The sequence below is a fragment of the Musca vetustissima genome, unplaced genomic scaffold (assembly GCF_032173495.1).
Source record: "Musca vetustissima isolate MV318-11 ecotype Yass unplaced genomic scaffold, APGP_CSIRO_Mvet_v1 utg23092, whole genome shotgun sequence".
Taxonomy (NCBI): Eukaryota; Metazoa; Arthropoda; class Insecta; order Diptera; family Muscidae; genus Musca; species Musca vetustissima.
The window spans coordinates 35,491-55,946 of record NW_026885508.1 but is presented as its reverse complement, the minus strand read 5'-3'; the positions used below and the strand labels follow the sequence as shown (position 1 = coordinate 55,946).

General features: G+C 37.7%; 1 protein-coding gene across 1 annotated transcript in view; it reads left to right on the top strand.

The window, feature by feature from the left end:
* LOC133332771 (myotubularin-related protein 14) overlaps positions 1 to 15,367 on the top strand; it is a 28,121-nt gene extending 12,754 nt beyond the window's left edge. Inside the window, exons 2-8 of the mRNA XM_061541146.1 lie at positions 7,599 to 8,156; positions 8,217 to 8,626; positions 10,982 to 11,536; positions 11,608 to 11,691; positions 11,871 to 12,068; positions 12,149 to 12,577; positions 15,232 to 15,367. Coding sequence (XP_061397130.1) covers positions 7,599 to 8,156; positions 8,217 to 8,626; positions 10,982 to 11,536; positions 11,608 to 11,691; positions 11,871 to 12,068; positions 12,149 to 12,577; positions 15,232 to 15,367 — 2,370 coding nt within the window. The remainder of the gene's footprint in view (positions 1 to 7,598; positions 8,157 to 8,216; positions 8,627 to 10,981; positions 11,537 to 11,607; positions 11,692 to 11,870; positions 12,069 to 12,148; positions 12,578 to 15,231) is intronic.
* The last annotated feature ends 5,089 nt before the right edge of the window (positions 15,368 to 20,456 follow it).

Sequence of the window (20,456 nt, the reverse complement as noted above, 5' to 3'; positions counted from 1 at the left end):
ACCAAGTCACTCTGCAACAAAGGACTATAGCTTATCATCCTTTCTCCTCGAGACTCTCGAAAGATTGATCGATATGGAGATTAGGAGTCGTGTAGACACCACCTCTCTTAGCAATTTGCAGCACGCATATACAAAAGGCAAGTCTGCGGAATCTGCACTACATGAGGTGGTGGTAAGTTGTATTGAGAGGAATATGGAAAACTCGAACTTTACGTTGGACGTCTTTCTAGATATAGAAGGAGCTTTCAATAACGCATTCCTGAAACCCTTACTTGTTGGATAGATAAAATGCTAAATAGCACAATTATAAATTCAAATGTGGGGATACGAAAATCAGGAAAACAGTAACAAGAGGTACCCCTCAGGTCGGGGTGCTCTCATCGTTGCTATGGCTATTGGTAATCAACAACATACTGATGGAACTCGACGGGAAAGGTATCAACGGCGTAGTCTATGCGGACGACGTGGTGATATTTATTTCCGGCGTATTTGCAGCTTCATCTGTCGCCCGAAGCAAATACCTTAGCAAAATCCTAGACTGTCAATTACGATGGAATAGGAACGTCGAGGAAGGGCGAAGAGAAGACAGATCGCACTCTATGCTTGTAAGAATTCCATTGGGAAAAATGTGGGGGCTAAAACCATTGACTATACACTGGATGTATAAAACCGTGGTAAGGGCCATCCTTTCTTATGGTTCTGTTGTCAGGTGGCACTGCCTGTGCCATAAGTTCAAAGAGGTTCAAAGATCCGCCTCGATTCTAATAACTGGAGCCACGAGAAGCACCCACCCCATAAGCAGCTCTGAACGCAATGCTGAACTTAAGGCCTCTGGGTCTCAGCATTAAGTGTCAGGCAGCGCGTAGTGCCCTAAGGCTGCAGGAAAAAAATCTATGGCGAAATTGTACCTACGGGCATGGATGTATCCTGAACGATTTTAGGTATGACATTGGACCAACGAGTAAAACTAAGCGACTTTATATCACCAGTCGTAAGATTTGACGATGTAGAAGTCGTAATCCGTAGTAGAGACGACTGGAAACGTAGCAAACCTCCTCTGGACGGTCTGGCTTTCTATACTGACGGATCCCAGATGGAAGAAGGTACGGCGGGGGCAGGCGTCTACTGTGAAAGGCTAGGCCTTGAGCTTACCTACAAGCTGGATAGCAACTGTGGTGTTTTCCAAGCTGAAATCTTCGCGGAATTTGATAAATAATCTTGAAGGATAAATTAACTATCTAGGAGTCGGAACTAGTTAATTTTTAAAAATGTAACGAGAAAGATCGATAAAAGACCCGATTTGAACCAAACATTGCAAAACCTAGATCATGTCCGAAGATGGGTCCTCTCCTTCTGGTACCACCGCCACAAATGGTCAACATTTTCAATAATTATAAATCCAATATTAGGCGAATGATATGGCCGATTTGAATCAAACTTTTGCACATCTTAATATTTCTTTCAAACTCAAATCAAGTTCGAGGATGGGGATAATCGGTACACTCCTTCTGCTACCTTCCCCACAAAATGGTCAAAATTGAGTTGAAAATGCATTTTATAATATCATGCGAACGGATTATTCGATCAGAACTAAAATTTGGCCTGAAAGGCTAGTCCTTAAGCTGGACAGCAACTGTAGTATTTTCCAAGCTGAAATCTTCCCTATTAGGAAGACTGAGGAATTGATAAAAAGTCTGGATGCCGGGATCGTTGAACCGGTGACTATCTTTGTGGATAGTCAGACGGCTCTTAAGGCCATCAAATCCTGTAATATCAAATCTGAGGTCGCCCTCGAGTGTAGAGCAGTTTTGGAAACACTCACTTACAGCTACCGGCTGTATTGGTTACCAGGACACCGTGACATCATGGGTAATGAAAAAGCAGACGAATTAGCTACTCGAGGATCTCAATCTACATATCTAGCAATCGATTGTTCAATCAAACCAGCCATCTGTAATTTTTTTCGGAATTTTGAGGCGTTCTTCGGCGAACGCATCCATGAACTCTGGCACAACGAACCTAGGTGAAATCTGTCAAGATCTATCTGGCAGACTCTGTCAACCAAGAGAACAAACTCAGTGTTGAACCTGAGCAAAGATGAAATCAGAGTAGTGACAGGAGTCATTACTGGTCATTACAATATCAGGGCCTTTACCAGTAAATGATGGGACCATGATTTTACTGATTACTTCCGACTCAGTGCTGACGAGGAGGAAACGGAGACCATTAGCATCTCCTGTGTCGCTGTCCAGTTCTAGTCTATAGACGGCACAGACTTGGGGGTGCTCACTTTCGACCGTCTCTATCCTTCTTTTCAACTACGGTACCTGTGGTTGGAAATGTGCAACCTTAGCACGTAATATGTCTTCTGTCAAATTTCTATAGGCATCGAAACTATTCCCAACCTCTTCCGAATACTTCTTAGTTAGCTTCTGAGGATATGGACTCATTTACAAGATCCACTGACTGAATGCGACTGCTAATTAAATAGGCGGCTGTCCAATGTAAAATTATTGGGTTTCCCTTGATAGTTTTGGAACTATTTTTATTTGATTTTAGATTTTTGTGTGTGTCTTTTTTCTAAGTCTTAATTTTTTCCTTGTTTTTTAATTGATTTCTCGATAACTTTTACCCGACAATGTAAACTACGACGACATTTTCTGTTGATTTCTTATATCCATTCAAAAATGTATTTACCTGAATTTAAACAAAGATAGATATATGCCATATTCCCACCCCTCCATGCTAGTTTTATGGCTACACCACTAAAAACCAAACAATCCAAAATGAGCAACAACTACCAACCAACAACAGAATGATTGAAGGCAGCCAGCCAGCCAAAAGAAATTGAACAAAACTATTTTCAAACTGCAAACTGACTAGCGATGATGATGATGACGACAACGAAAACTACAACGACGGCGACGATGATGATGATAGTTGCCAACAACCAACAATGCCCATGATAAGCATGTTGTTGTTTTTTCACTAAACTATTGCTCCGCCAAAGAAGCAGGCATTCAGAAATTTTAGCTGGTGGTCGGTGCAATGCTCTGATGACGACGACAACAATGAACCAGCCAACGAACGAACAAAACCAACGACACACACCACTCACTCTTCTCTGGGGGCTTGATGTAACAAAGTAATCGCCTCGACCTCCCGACAATCTCCTCCACTCCTCTTCTCTTCTCCAACAATGTTGTTTCTTTTTCGTTTGTGTTGGTGGAGGGGGGAAAATTGCACATTTTATTGTTATTGTTGTAAATTTACTTATTTACACAGCAGACATACATACCTACCTACCTACATAGAGACATGCATAGCCACAGTTTGTTGTTATTACAACTACATTCGAAGTCTTGTAATTGTAATGTATAGGTATTTCGCGATTCTGCTATAGCTTGAGTTTTTTGTTTTTCCCTGTTGTTATTTTTATTTATGTTTATTTTTTTTTCAATATTGACGATTATTGTTTTGTTGTGTGGTATCGTGTCGTGTTCGACTACATTAAGACACTTAAATGATGCATTGATTTTATTTATTTTTGTTTGTGTTTTTAATGCTTTACACTTTACATGGGGTGAGTAATAATTCAGGTTAATACGATTTGTTTTACAGTATCATAAAAGGTAGTATGAGGTGCATTGGAAATCAAAACAGATCTTGAATGAGATGATCGGACATATAGAGAGAAATATTAATAACATTGGGTTCAACCTGACAGACTTCAATGAATTCAGCAATCATTCCATTCCGAATTCGATTGCAAAACACTTCCTTGACACGGATAGATGCCCAGAAGCATCAATTCATAGATAAGAGAGAGGGTGGGATAATCTCTTCTTCATCCTTGGCGATAAAAGTAATATTTGTGATATCTTTGATCGGGACCCGGATCGGCACCCAAATAACATCAACTTCAGATAGAAAATGTGTATATAATCAAAAAAAATGGTTTATGTCATTTCCATAATTTTTTTTTGGGTTCCGGGATGAATTTGCCAGAGAGGGCACAGCCGACCGATCTTCAGATTGATGAAGAAGAAAAAAATTAATCCAGATTTAAAGAGTGGAACGAATGTAGTACAGCTGTTATGTTAAAAATTATGTTTTAATTACTTAATTGGGTCAAGACAGAACATTTGTTCCACAAGCAGAGCTAAAAAAAAATTTTTTCCAGGCGCGTCGATCATGTGCGTAATTTTTCTAATTTGAAATTTCACTTGATATTTCCATCGAATACGTAGTCTTGATTCTGCTAAAACCGTCAGTAGGCTCGATTTTATAAACCTTTTGAGCTTTTATATGCCTTCTGAGCTGGTATAGCTCGTGGTTCATTCGACGCCGATATTCGCCGTCGATGCAGATCGGTCCGTAGATCTTTCGGAGAATTTTTCTCTCAAACACTTCAAGAACTGCTTCGTCTGCTTGGGCAAAACCCAGGCTTCTGATTCATACACCAGGACGGGTAGTATCAGTAGAGTGTGAGTTTGGTCTGGCGAGAGGCGGCCTTGCTTTTGCGTTGCTTACTCAGACCATTGTAGCATCCGCCATATTTACCTTGGCTTTGATACCATCAGCTGTTACTACTCGCAATGTTCGATCCATTATGTCATTATACTGAGTTCCATTTCAGTTCACCTTTGCCTCGTATGACCTTTTTCAGCAGGATGTTAAAAAGGTCACAAGACAAACTGTCTTGTCTGAATCCTCGTTCGGTATTGATAGGGTTCCGAGAGGTCTTTTCCGACTTTAACTGCTGACCTTGTGGCAGTTAAAATTATCCTGCCTAGCCGTATTAGTTTTGCGGATTTAGCACAGTGTGAAAATCTGGTCTATGGTGGGAATTGCCACGTCTGAAACCGCATTGGTATGGTCCAATAGTTGGTACATATCGTCTTGTCTCACGTAGTAGAGAGTAAAAGGGCCTGAGGCAAAAGAGAGGTCCAGAGGATTAGCTTGGTCGTCAACATTTGTGGGGGTTCATTGAAGTCTGACCTTGTTAAGTTCGAGACTAAGGTGCCAAGGCAGCCACACCAGCATCGGTCGAAAAATCGCATACTATGTTGTTTTTGTTTTTAGAAGTGGAGGGGTTATTAATATTCGGCTACATAGAAAGTGCTTTTGATGAGGGATTGAGGACGACCATGGCAAGGACTTGGCAACTAAGTCTGAATAAACTTGTTGAGGCACAAGGCTCCGTTCTAAGTTCGCATGACAACCCTGCGTTAGGCGGTCACTTTAAGAGGTAGTGTCCCAGACTTTCTGAGATGGGTATTTGGCGGGCGCCATTCTCGCCTCGTCAGTTCAGGGATCATATGCACTCCGTCATTTCCTCCGAGACTCTCTCCCTGAACCCGCTGATTGTTCAACCTGTGGACGCGTCCGTTAGCATTCAGCTATGATCCCCGAAGGAAGGCATTGATTGCTTTCATTTCCTCGTGTCGAACACTTATAGATAAATATCACATATTTAAGTTCGTTCAATTGCATGTCTATGATCCTTCGAAAAGGCGACGTCTGTTAGAATCCATATATACCCGAAGTGGTGAAGGGTATCATATTATCGTCCCAGTCCGAATTTACTTCTTTCCTAACTGGTTTTGTTTGTAAGTTAAATTGAGATTTAAATACACATCAAAGTTGTATAACCGGGAGCAAGGATTTTTAATCAATTTTATGTAATAATTATATTTCACCAACATATGAATACAAATTTAATTTTATTACTATTATTAACATTATAACGCTTTCAAAATAAGGCTTAAAAATTAAATTTGAAATTTAGGTTTTATTAAGTAATTCTCAGTACAAACCTGAATTTTGATTTTTGTCCATAACACCCTCGTCAATGTCATTGTGTATCTGAATTGGTTAATGAATCTGTTTGCTACTTTACCTGTAATTTTGTATATATATATATATATATATATATTTTTTTTTTTTTTGAGCGCCATTTAACAATGTGCTAAAAGATGACGTCGTCGTCATTGTCATCAGTGCTGGTCGATTGTCATTATTATTTTCCATTTTGTGTTGTAGGCGATGAATTCATTCATTTTGTATGTCATTGCACGTTTAAATCATTAAATGCGACGACGACGACGATATTTTGTTGTTTACCTTAATTGTTTGGAGTTCAGACAATAATAACAACGACGACAACAATAACAACAGGCCACATTGCAATGAAAATAGCCGGGAAAAAATTATTTTGCAATAAATCTTGATGTTGTATTTACAACAGACATTTATTGTCTCTCCAGAGAGGTGGTTCCCCACAAAAACACTCGTTTACTAATAGTTGACATTGGCTGCTGTTTTAAGTATTAATTAATTTTTCATACAATATACATTTTTATTGGTATGTAGGAAAATGTTGCTGTACAAAACAGAGTATGGCATATACATGCATTAATTAAAATATTTGAACGTATCTCTCCGTTCGTTTAGTTTTCATTCATTCATGCACTTCCGTATTGACGTTGTTTGCCATGTGTGCACGTGGAACTGTGACGAACTGTAATTGTGTAATTATTAAATGTTAATTAGAATTGTTGTTTTTTTAATTTTCCATATTATATTTAGAGATTTAAAATTTAATTTTTTAAAACACTTCACCACAATGTGTTATAGGGTATTATGTCTTTGTGCTTACCTTGACTCGTAATATATTTTCTGTCCGATCTCTATAGCCATCGATATTATCTCATAATTACCTTCTTCCCATCTCTCTCTATTTCCCTGTTTTTTCTACCCCATAGATCTCTCCATATATTTTTCTTTTCGTGGATGATCACAATCGACCTGACGGTCTCAGAGTGCTGCAGCCACATTAGTGACTACACATCCCCAAACCTAAACCAACAATCTGTCACCTTTTCCGAAATTTTGAGGCGTTCTTCGACTAAAGAGCCAATGAACTTTGGTATAACGAACCTAGGTGCAATGTGTCAAGATCCATCTGGGAGACTCTGTCAGCCAAGAGAAAAAACTCACTGAAAATCTGAAATTAGAGTAATGAGAGGTTTCATTACTGGTCATTAAAATATCAGGCCTTTACCAGTAAATAGGACCATGACTCTGTGATGACAAGGAGGAGACTGAAATAGTCACTGTTAGTTACTGCACATCCCCTAACATAACCTAGACCATACCATTGACTAAGTATAAATAAAAAATGCAGACAGGCCTTTAAAATCTTTTTTAGTACAATTAATACCCGATCTATGAATAAGTCTAGAGTATTTACTTAGATATGTTCCTTAGGAATCTGATTGCATTTATATAAATATCCCACGTTGTAAATGCTTGGTCTACCGGCTTTATTATAGGATTTTTTTTACGCAGAACTGCAAAATAAAGGTTGATAATTCTTCCCAGCAACAAGAGTCCCAAAAGACTCACTTTTACTTCGTTTACTGTTTTCTTAGACATTCCGGCTTTCCTTATATGGGCAGAGATAAGTTTGTACTGAAAAGAATGGTAAAAAACTAGTCCCTTTTTGTTCCGAAAATTTTACTCTGAACATTCTAGATTATAATTGCAATTTATTAATAAACATCCTCCATCTCTTCTATTTCCTCTCTTTCCAGGAAGAAGAAATAACGAAAAAATGTGAATTCCTATTTAAACAAGACTATTCCCTAATCGAACTTGAAAATACAAATGGTATCCTAAGTCCACGATATCCGGGTCGTATATTTATACCGGAATATGAACACAATCGGCACAGCAGTATGGCATCAACGATTACCGCCAATAATACGAATATATTCTCACAACATAACAATGCAATACCACCACAGAATAGCAGCCTAAATGGATTCCATTATCCGTCGCCGCCGCCTCCATCGTCGCAGCATCATAATACCACCAGCAGTAATGGTTCCATGTCGTCAACGTTATCGTCTTCTTCATCGACGGCGACAGCTCTCAATATGGGAACAACCAATAACGGTATACATGCCTTTGTGACATTTGCCAATGGTGCAATGTCACAAACTACAACCAATAATGGGGTTTCCAGCAATCCAACACAACCACCACCACCTCTGGCACATCCGTATTTTCCAACCCAAATGCAATATCCTCAACAGCATCACCATCTTATGCAGACTGCGACGGCAACAACAACTGGCACAACTAATTTGATGGGGATAAATGGTGGTGGCAATGGTACCACCACCTCAACCACATCATCGTATCAACACACCATCTACGAAGATTTGTATGACGTCAATAAGATACGTGAACTCATCACTATGGCCAAATATGCACGATGTCGTCAACGTTTTGCCGTCCCAGTCATTATGTATCGCGGCAAATATATTTGTCGATCGGCCACCATATCCGTAATGCCCGAAACATATGGACGCAAGGTGGTCGACTATGCCTATGACTGTTTGAACGGCACCAACTACAGTGATCGGGGGAATCATATTGTCGACGATGAGAACAACGATAACAATGAAGATTCTTTGATGAATCATGCCTTGAATGAATCTTCGCCATTCTCGTACGATGAAGTGATTAAGAGTGACATCCAGCTGTTGAATGCACTGAATGTGTCGACAATAGTCGATTTGATGGTGGAGAAAAGGAAAATCAAATATTTTATGGCGTAAGTGTTCATATGTTTTCTATTTGTGAGCTATTATTTGTTATGTCTGTTGCTATTGTTATTTTTGTTCTTGTTTATTACAAAATAATAATCGGCGACGATGTCTCCGTTTTATTTACATGGATCAATGTTCATGATGAGAGATTGGTCTAAAGAAAACAATTCAATTCTATGGTCCTATTTTTCTAAAAAAAGAAACAGTAAGGAAAGTAATAAAGTCGGACTGGGCCGACTATATGATACCCTTCACCACTTTGGGTATATTCTACATAGTCTCCTAACAAATCGGACGAAAATATAAATATCTAAATCTAAATCGAAACTTAGCACACATCATTATAGACTCAATTTAGTACGCTATGCCAAATTCGTGCATATCGAAAGATATTTAGGGACTTTGGCGCACCATTTACCTCAAATCGGACGAAAATATATATGGGAGCTATATCTAAATCTGAACAGATATTAACGAAACTTGACACACATTATTCCACGCTTAATTCAGTACGCTATGCCAGATTTCGTGCATATCGAAAGATATTTAGGAACTTTGGCGCACCATTTACCTTAAACCGGACGAAAATATATATGGGAGCATTATCTAAATCTGAACCGATTTTCACGAAACTTCACGTACGTCATTCTAGACCTTATTGAGTACGCTATGCAAATCGAATGATATATCAGGTAGTCAGAGCAGCATCCTAAGATGAGGGATTTGTATTTGATTTTTATGTGATAAAACCTGAAGACAATCTCTGATCCATCTTGAAGTCCCCATATAATCTATATTTCCAGTAGTTTTCTTTCATACCTATTAATTAATTTTTATACCCTCCACCATAGTATGGAGGGTATATTAATTTTGTCATTCCGTTTGTAACACATCAAAATATTCATTTCCGACCCTGTTAAGTATATATATTCTTGAACAAGGTAAAATTCGATCTAGCAATGTCCGTCCGTCTGTTGTAATCACGGTAACTTCTGAAGGAATTAAAATAGATCGCCAAAATTTTGCATAGAGTCGTCTTTTGTCAAGACAGGTCAAGCTCGAATATGGGCTATATCGGTCCACGTTTACGCATAGTCCCCATACAAGGTTATCGCCCTATTCTGTGGTTCTTGAGCGCGTTTTTCAACCAAATTCGCTGAAATTTGGTACATTGGGTTCTTTTTGGGTATCAAATGAATCCCCTAAATATTATAAATATCGGTCCACTTTTTCTGGTAGCCACAATATAACTGTGCCCACAATTTACGGCATTTTGGGTGGTTTTAAACGCGTTTTGTCAACCGAATACGCTGAAATTTGGTACAATGGATTCTTATTGGGTGCCATATTTCTTCAGTAAAAATTATAAATATAGGTCCATTTTTTCGGGTAACCCCCATAGAAGCGCACCCTCAATTTTCAGTATTTTGGGGTTCTTGAGCGCGTTTTTCAACCGAATTCGGTGTAATTTGGTACAATGGGTTCCTATTGGATACCAAATTTCTACACTAAAAATTATAAATATAGGTCCATTTTTTCGGGTAGCGCCCATATAAGGGCACCCCCAATTATCGGTATTTTGGGGTTCTTGAGCAAGTTTTTCAACTGAATTCACTGAAATTCAATACATTGGGTTCTTTTTGGGTACCAAATGTTTTCACTACAAATTATAAATATCGGTCCACTTTTTCTGGTAGCCCCCCAATTTATTGTATTTTGAGGTTCTTGAGCGCGTTTTACAACCGAATTCGCTGAAATTTGGTACAAGGGGCTCTTATAGGGTACCAAATTTCTTCACTACAAATTTAAAATATAGGTCCCCCAATTTTCAGTATTTGGGGGTTCTTGAGCGCGTTTTTCAACCGAATTCGCTGTAATTTGGTATTTTGTAGTCGCATATGGTAACAAATCTTCCTACCAAAAATTATTAATATTCGCCCAATTTTAGGGGTAGTTCCCATATAACCTCCTGCTTATAATAAAACAGTTAGCTGATTAGTTCCGTATGTAGGGGTTGTCCCCATATAGTCGCATCTCCCCCCATATAATTATACCTTCCGAAATTGACATATGTCGGTCATTAATTAGGCATAGCCTTCATATAATTATAACCCCTAATATTCGCTAATTCCTACGCTATGTAATCTAAATCTACCATGCCATGGTTTTCATTAAAAATTACTGAAATTTATATTTGGTGTACACAATGTGGTGTAGAATTATCAGGGTACTTTTTTTCATTTCAAGTATCTGTCAGTATACCTTTGATGGAAGGTACCTAAAGTTCGGCCCAGCAGAACTTACGCTTTTTCGCTTGTTTTGTATTAAAAATCTCTTCTCATTTTCTTTCTCATTTGCAGCGTCTCATCATCGGAAAAAGCTGATCCCGAAAATCATTACGAAGAATTCAATATATTATCGCTACCCTATCCCGGCTGTGAATTCTTTAAGAAATTTCGTGACAATAATTATATGGCGAAAAATCTCTACTACAATTGGAAACAATCGTTTAATGATGCCATTATCAGTGTACCGAAAATTGGTCCTACAGCTGATTTGAATATTAACTGGAATGACTATAAACAATGGGATTTGGTGCAAATAACACAAAATTATCTAAAGGCCTGCCTCAAATATATCCAGGAAGAAAATTCCGGTCTCCTAATACACTGTATCAGTGGCTGGGATCGTACACCGTTATTTATATCACTTGTCCGGCTGTCGTTGTGGGCCGACGGTCTAATACATCAGAATTTAAATGCGCTACAGATGGCGTATTTAACATTGGCCTATGACTGGTATTTGTTTGGCCATCAGCTACCCGATCGCCTGAAAAGGGGTGAAGATATAATGTTCTTTTGTTTTCATGTGCTTAAATATATAACCGATGAAGAATTTAGTATTGTAGAACATAGGTGAGTAAAATAAATTAAACATGTTTGGGATTTATTTATTCAATTTATCGTCCTTTTTTATTTTTCCTAAGGAAACGTACGAAAACCTCCAGTAGTAGCGGTAGTAGTGTTATTGTTATTAAGTCTGATTGCTGTGATGATGAACCACTTAAAGAGTAAGTTCAAATCGAAACAGACAGAATGGTCTGCATAGAGATCACAGTTCTTCATAAAGATCAATTGATGTGTGTAGAGACCACAGGTCTTTTTATAGACCAATTGATCTGTATGGAGAACACCCCCTAATGGAAAATCAATTTAATACGTTATTATTTTTTATTCCATTTTTTCGCAGAGACTTTATCTTAGGTTACGATCAAGACAGCAATGATAGTTTTTCCAATAGTTCCAACTGTGATATGTCCATAACGGATAATTTTTATGCAACAACAACGACGACGACGACAGCAGCAATGCCAAACTCCGCCTCAGTAACAGCACAACAACAAATGGTTATGAATCCTTTAACAAGTCGTTCGCCGAATCCTAAACGGTAAGAGGAGAATACTGCTCTTTGAAATAATAATTTCAATTTTATTTTATATAATATTGAAATTTTTCTTGTTGTTGCAGATCAAAAACTAGTCCTATATCAGTGCCAGGCGTTAGTGCGACACGTCAACGTCAAGAGTCCACATCATCAAACGGTAGCTGGCAAGTTGTTACCGATACGGGATCTATTGATTCCATGATGAATGGCAGTTATATGATGCATTTTATATCACAACAACAACACCAACAACAGCAGCCGGATAATATCTCAATTACGTCGGGTAACAGTGGTCATTATGTAATGATGGGGGGTAACGGTGGGTGTACGCCGGGCAATGGTTACAATAACAGCTGTCATTCGAATACGCCCAGCAATGGCAGTAATGCCAGTTTAAGTAGTAACGGTATAAATAATGGTGGTGCACTTAATTTCCTAACTAATGGCAGTGGTGGTATCAACAACGATAAGGACCTGCTGCTGAACGGATCGAGTAAAACGTCAACAATAATGTAAGTATACCACACTAATTTTGGATTTACTTGTGATTATTATTGATTCTGATGTGTTGTGGGGGAATTTAACAAGATTTCCTGAGCATATTTCCCTCCAGAATAATTTTATTGCAATCTCTACAATTATAATTTTATAAATACTTGGGATCTTTTTTACAAAACAAATGGTTTTTATAGACCAATTGGTATCTTTATAGACCACATGTCTACAAAGATACCAATTGTGGTCTGTGGTCTCTGTACAGACCAATTGTTATATATTTATTTGCTCCTTTTGCGACGAGTATTTATCCATTTCACATATTTTAGTTGAATGCCGGGTTTCAGCACTAGACATAAGTATCGATAAAATCCTGTATTGTTCCACAAAAGACTTTCTTTCTATTATTCGATTTCATAATATCCCTGATATTTATGTTCAGAATCCAATTGCTATATTTAAATACATGTGGTTTCCATACAGACCAGACCTACAGTCTGCAATTACGTAATACTATTCAGATCTATTACTTAAGTTTCATGATCTAGAGGGTCTCGTTTATATCTTTGTAGCTCTCTATCTAAGACACCTTTCTGACCCATAAATGTCTTTTGATATGCCCAGTGCCACCAACACTGTTCTATGACATGGTCTGTTCTGGTTCATTTCTCGGTCTGTTCAGTGGCGGGAGCACCCTGCTCATCCATGTTTGGGGTCCTTATCAGTAAATTGAGAACTTTTGTAAGTTGCCCGACTCGAGGCACATCTCCAGGCGATATTGTGTCCGGCCAAACACTTTAGATGATTTAGCGCTCCGAATGACACTTGCAGCATCACCTATCGTAAACTGTGGTGGTACTTGGATTCGTTTTATCACTCTCGTGATGTTTAAAGGACAATAAGGGTGTTTGGTTTTCATTTTCGTAGATTTTTCATAGTAGGAGGGGTTATCCGAGTGTGGGCAACTATCCCGACGCCTCAACCCTTTTTTTATAGTTCTTATGGGTGATCTCGCGAGAAATAAATCTCTTCCCATCGCATATAAAGTTCTATACAGCGTACTGTGTGAACGGCTGAAGCCAACCCACGAAAAACACATCGACACATTTCACCTGCTCGTCCGCATTCCACAGCCCTATCCGTTCAGAGGTGTTTAAAGTCATGTCCGCGTTTGGCATACCTGCAATATTATATACGCCTACGTAGGAAAACTTTAACTGGCATAAGGTCAGCACTTAAAGTCGGAAAAAACTTTTGGAACCCTTTAATACTGAACAAGGATTCAGACAAGGTGACAATGTGTGTGTGATATTTTCCATATTCTGCTGGAAAAGGTCATACGAGAGGCAAAGGTGAACAGAAATGGCAGTCTGTACACCAAACAACACATGTTACTCGCCTACGCCGATGACATCGACATAATGCGTGCAAGAGGTAACAGCTACCTTTGAACCTTTCTACGGTATATATTCTCGGACATCGACATTGTCAGACGATTCAAGTTGCAGCGACTACGTTGGCTAGATCATGTTGTGAGAATGGATGAGGATGCCCCAGCGCAAAAGGCATATAAAAAAGGACCTGATATTGCAATGACCAGTAATTCTTGTCATTACTCTCATTTCAGCTTTGCTCAGGTTCAACAGTGAGTGTGTCCTTTTAATAGACAGAGTCGGCAAAATGGATCTTGACACATTGCTGCACCTATGTTCGTTGTGCCAAAGTTCATAGGCTCTTTCGTCAAAGAACGCCTCAAAGTTCTGGTAAAGATGACATATGGGTGATTTGAGTGAGTCATCAATTGCTAGATCTGTGGATTGAGATCCTCGTCTAGCTAATTCTTCTGCTCATGCATTACCCAAGATGTCACGGTGTCATGGTACCCAACACAGCCGGTAGCTGTAAGTAAGTTCTTCCAAAGCTGCTCTACACTTGAGGACGGCCTCAGATTTGATATAACAAGATTTGATGTCTTTAAGAGCCGCTTTACTATCCACGAAGATAGCCACCGGTTCAACGACCTCTATATCCAGACTTGTTATCAATTCCGCTGCCTTCCAAATCTCGAAGATTTCAGCTTGGAAAAAACTGCAATTGTAATTCAGCTTGTAGGTTAACTCAAGGCCTAGTCTTTCACAGTAGACGCCAGACTTTCTTCCATCTTGCCAGACCGTCCAGAGGAGGATTACTATGGTTCCAGTTATCTCTACTAGGAATAAATTCGCCAAAGATTTTGTTTATGTGTATTCTATGGAAGCAATTATAGGTGTGTGGATTAATTACCCATGGCTACAACAAAAATCTATTTTGAAAAAGGACTGTTTCTAGAGTGTAGACAAATGTTGAACCATGACCAATTTGAATTTAATTCGCAGATGCAATTTCGCATCAACTGTTATATAAACACACGTTAGCAACATACGACCTTTGCCCAATATGCCTGATGAGTTGCTTAACCAACGGCGAAACGCGTCGCACCCACCATTAGGGTGCGTGGGTTCTTCTCCTGGCTTTCCTTTTCATTGCAAAATTTTGATCATTGAGCTCGACTCGAAAGAGAAAAAAATTAACTTAAAACTCATGGCCGTTACAGGCAAAATTCAAATAAATAAAAACAATTCGAATTTTTAATGCATTTTTTAATTATTTATCGTATTTGTTTTTTTTTCAGGCGTAAAAAACGTTTAAATGCCGTTCGTGCGATTTTCATACAGGCGTATGGAAAAACTGTTGGCCTCAAGTTTAAAGAAGGCTCTGCCATGAACTTAGCCACATTTATAGGTACTTTAGCCGATCAATTGTTTTAGAAGAGTAAAGCAGATGTTAAATAGAAGACGACAGAAGATCGATCACAAATCCAATTATCAGTTTTTGTTAAAAGTACCTTATTTATTATTATCAACCACAACAACAACAACATATACATCCTCTATCTACCTTTTCGTTCCTGCTATATACACATACATACATGAGTACATAAATATATATTTTTTGTTATGTTATTTTTTTATTTTATAAATTATTATTATTTAATTATTTGCTTTACATCATTGTGCGTTTGTATATCTTTTAATTTTTATTAAATTAAATTATGTTAATTAGTAAAGTGAACATTGTACAATATTATCGAAAACAAAAAAACAATCAAGAAATGAAAATTATGAAGTATAGACGCTTTACTGCTGAAAAAAAGAAAAAAAAAACAAAAATTATGATGTTGCCGAGGTTGTAATATTAGCGAACATTTTTTTTAATATTATTAGTAAAATACTTGTATTTTATTTAAGTTATAAACAAAAAGATTTAAACGAAATTAATTATTTATTAATAGTTTTCGTAAAAAAATGAGAAATAATGGATTTTTTTTGTTTTTATTTAAATGTTTTAAAAATGTTTTGTTTTTCATATTTTTGTGTGTAGAAATCCCAAAAGAAATTGGCCCGTTTTTTTATCAATTCTGCTGCATTCCAAATAGCGAAGATTTCTGCTTGGAAAATACTACAGTTGCTATCCAACATGTAGGTAAGCTCAAGGCCTAGCCTTTCAGGATACATCCATGTCCGTCCATAAGCAGAATTTCGCCATAGATTTTGCTCATGCAGCCTTAGAGCCCTAGGCGCTGCCTGACACTTTATACCTTGTGTAGTTTGCTGGATGTCAACTTGTGTCGCAAGCACACACCACCTAATAAGAGAACAATAGGAAAGGATGGGCCTTACCACCGTGTTATACAACCAGTGTATGATCGATGGATTTAGCCCCCAGCTTTTCCCAATGGAGTTCTTGCATGCATAGAGTGCAATCTGCCCTCTCTTCGCCCGTTGATCGGCGTTCATATTCCATCGTAACAGACTGTCCAGGAATGTGCCAAGGTATTTTGATTTGGGTGACAGATGAAGCTGCACTCCATCCAGTGTTGGTGGAGCAAAGACGCCGAGCTTACGTTTCCTAGTGAACATTACCAGTTCTGTCTTTGTTGGATTTATTTCAAGGCTCTTGCATAAGCTCCGATGTTGTTGACGGAAATTTTCCGGAAATCAATATCGTCCTCATAGTCTACGACTTTTATACGTTTCCCGTCCAGTTCCATCAGAATATTGTTGATTACCAATAGTCATAGCAACGGTGAGAGCACCCCGCCCTGAGGAGCACCTCTTCTTACTATTCTCCTGATTTTCGTATCTCCTACATTTGAATTTATAATTCTGCTATTTAGCATTTTATCTATCCAACAAGTAAGGGTTTCAGGAATGCTAACTTTTTAAGTGAGTGGTTTACGGACTCAAGTTTAATGTTATTGAAAGGCGTCCGACGTAAAGTTCGAATTTTCCATATTCCTCTCAATATAACTTACCACCTCATGCAGTGCAGATTCCACAGACTTGCCTTTTATATATGCGTGATGCGATCTCCAGGTCGATCAATCTTTCGAGAGTCTTGAGGAGAAAGGATGTTAGGCTAATGGGATTCTTTGGTGCAGAGTGACATGGTTTACCCGCTTTGGGAATGTAAGTAACCTTTAATTCGTTCCATAGACCCGGAACGCACGAGAGAGTCAAGCACTTTTCAAGGGTCAGATATATACTTGGCCAGGCAAATTGAAGAACCAAATCTATAGTCGCAAGAGGTTGAATGTCATCACAATCAATGTTGGTAGTATCCACATCTTTGCAACTTGGGGAATGGGTTTCTTCTAAGAGGTTAAGATGGATTTCGGATCCTTGGATAGTAATCTTCGAAACCTAGCAGCTTCGTTGATTCCTTCTATCGACATTAATCCAAAACTTTTTCTTGGCACGCTTAGTCTCACTCTTATATTTGTTAAAACTTACATTATAGGAGTTCCAGTTAATATCGAGTTTTGATTTATGCGCCCTGAGCTCACTGAGTTACCTTTTCCACCACACTGGGTATGTTAGCGGACAGGATTTCCTATGCAGCAGAGAAGGACGTCCGTTAGATTATTCACAGCTCCATTAAGTTCCTTCATTATCCTGGTTCTGGGTTCTAAAGATGAGACAAGCTTTCGAGCTTTTTATGTTTCGATTTTAACACCACCTTACCTTTGTGATACAAAAATCGATGATTTTGCAGACTCCTTCGAAGATCAATGGGTTTCTGCATTGAACACCGATACGTGTTTTTTTCTTCTATGAATTTGGCACTTTTGGTTGTCGGAAATTTTGACGAGATATACATTTTTTGTGGAAATTTCCTCCATATCACCACCTCCCTCCCTTAAATGGAGTAGCGAACTAATTTGTGTTGGTCATATCGCTCATTTGCTGCATGATAGGCATAACTCAAAAAACACGATTTCGCAGAAAATTCGTTTTAAGTTTTCAATTCACTCACACTTTATATGGGACAGCTTCTAAATTAGAGTATGTAAGAGATATTCATATGAATTTTTTACACAATATGAGGTCTATTATAGCGAACAATCATGCATTAATTAACTCGAAAAACACATTTTTGAGTTATGCCTCTCTTACAGCAAATGAGCGATATGATTATTCGAATCATATGTAATGAGTCATTTCAATGCTGTTACTTTACACCAACATATTTTTTTTTTTTTCAAAATTATTAACATTAACCAACCCCAAAAATATCGATCATATATTCTCTAATATGAATCTTATAATAAAATAAAAAAAAAACCAACTACAACAATGCAATTTGTCATATTAAAAATAAATAAAAATCCTTACATGCCTCATAATATTTATATTTAAATAACATTTAATGTATATAATAACAAAATAATAACGATATACGAAAAAAAATAAATAAACGATACGAAATAAAATTAAATTCATGCTGCCAGCTGCCGCTGTAATAAAATTGTTGTTTTTGTTTTTATTTTTTACTTAAAAATATTATGTAATTATTTTTATTTATTTATTTTGGTTATTGACTTTTTTAGTATGGTGCATTTTTACTGCAATAAAATAAAACTGAACTACTATATAAAATAACAAAAAAATAAATAAATAAAGAAAATGTTACAATTAAAAGAAAATAATAATAAAAAAACATTAATGCAGCATTGTTATAAACAAAAAAATAAATAAATCTAATTTATAATACAATAATGTACAAATAAATGGTATTTAATTTATAATAATAATAATGAAAAGCGTTTGTATACCCTCCACCATAGGTATACTGACAGATGCTTGAAATGAAAATATAGGGAACATACCAAAAAGTGAACCTATATCGATAATTCTACAAACTGGTGTATGTAAACCATTGTGTACACCAAATACAAATATCAGGAATTTTTAATGAAAACCTTAAAGCGTGGACTGATACTAATAACGTATGGTAGAATATACAATCCTGAAACTACTGCAATTTAGATTACAATGTTAGATTACATAGTGTAGGAATTAGCGAATATTATGAGGGCTATGCCTAATTAATGACCGACATACATATGTCAATTTCGAACCCAAGATGATTGTTTTGTGTCTAAATTCTTTCCTTCAGAATGTATAATTATATGGGGGGAGATGTCTAAATTATGGCCAATATATTTCATTATCGTCAGGTTATTTGCTCACGATTTCTATAGAAAACCGAATGATTACAACCGATGGCTAAATCGTCTTAGAATTCCATAATTTGTAGGTTAAAACTGACTATTTCGAGAAACAACTATGCCCTATACTATGGTAGAATACGCCTATATGGGGACAACCCCTACATACGGAACTAATCAGCTAACTATTTTAATATAAGAAGGGGGTTATATGGGTTATATGTGCATATGCCTAAACGTGGACCGATATTGCCCATCTTCGAACTTGACCTGCCTGCAAACAAAATACGACTATATGCAAAATGTTTACGATCTATCTCAATTCCTTCAGAAGATTACAACAGACGGACGGACATATTCGCCCAAAAAAAGTAACTCTCAAATTTGAAATTTTACAGGAGATCATCGGCTATCTTATTCCCTTCTATGTTTTCATTTCCTGGAACCCAACATAATTTATCCATCCGTCGAATATCAAAGCATGCTTGCAATCACGAACCGCTTTTGAGTTAAGAGTACATGACTTTAATGCCTAAAGGGCCGCCTGACTAGGTGGAGCGGTAGGTGTTTTGACTATCTCAGCCGCTTTCGTGCTGAAAAACGTTACAAAGATCGTTAGGTTCATATGAATTGTAGATGGCTAGTTCCTTGCAAAAAACACCTGCACCAGTACTTTCCTCCATCTTCGACTCTGGCCGGTCTGTAACTATTGATAGACCGGCCAGATGTGAGGAGCCTCTTGCCCAGGATTCCCTACTAAGAAGCTTTACTCTAATGTCGTTAAAGTCATCTCTAGAAGGTCACAAATTGTAGTACAACCGTTACATACAGCCTCAGCATTCCTTTACCATGTTAGTTTGTGGTCAAGGACTGAATGTACCAAGGTGAAGAGTACCATTTCTGTCTTCGTGGGTTTTACGCCAAGTCCATTGGCGTGTGCCCAGTTGGACAGAGTCAATAAGGCACCCTGCATGATGTCAGAAATAGTTGGCAGAAATTGTCCACCGATTAACAGGACTACATCATCGGCATATTCTACAACATTTATTCTAAGGTGATCGAATTTCAGAAGGATCTCATCGATCATCAGTTTCCTCACGGAACTCTCTCCAATGGATGAAATGATAATTCTGCTTTCCTGAACTATCGAGAACTGAATGCATAGGTTCCAGCTTCACATTGTTAAAGGCTCCTTCAAGTCAAGAAACGCAGCCAATGTGTAATCGGAGTTCTCGATTTGCCCGACCCATCAATTAAGGCAGTGTCCACCGATTTGTCTTTGATATAAGCATGCTGGAATTTGATAATTTTATTTGGATTTAAAATGTTCCTAATTTCAGAGTCTT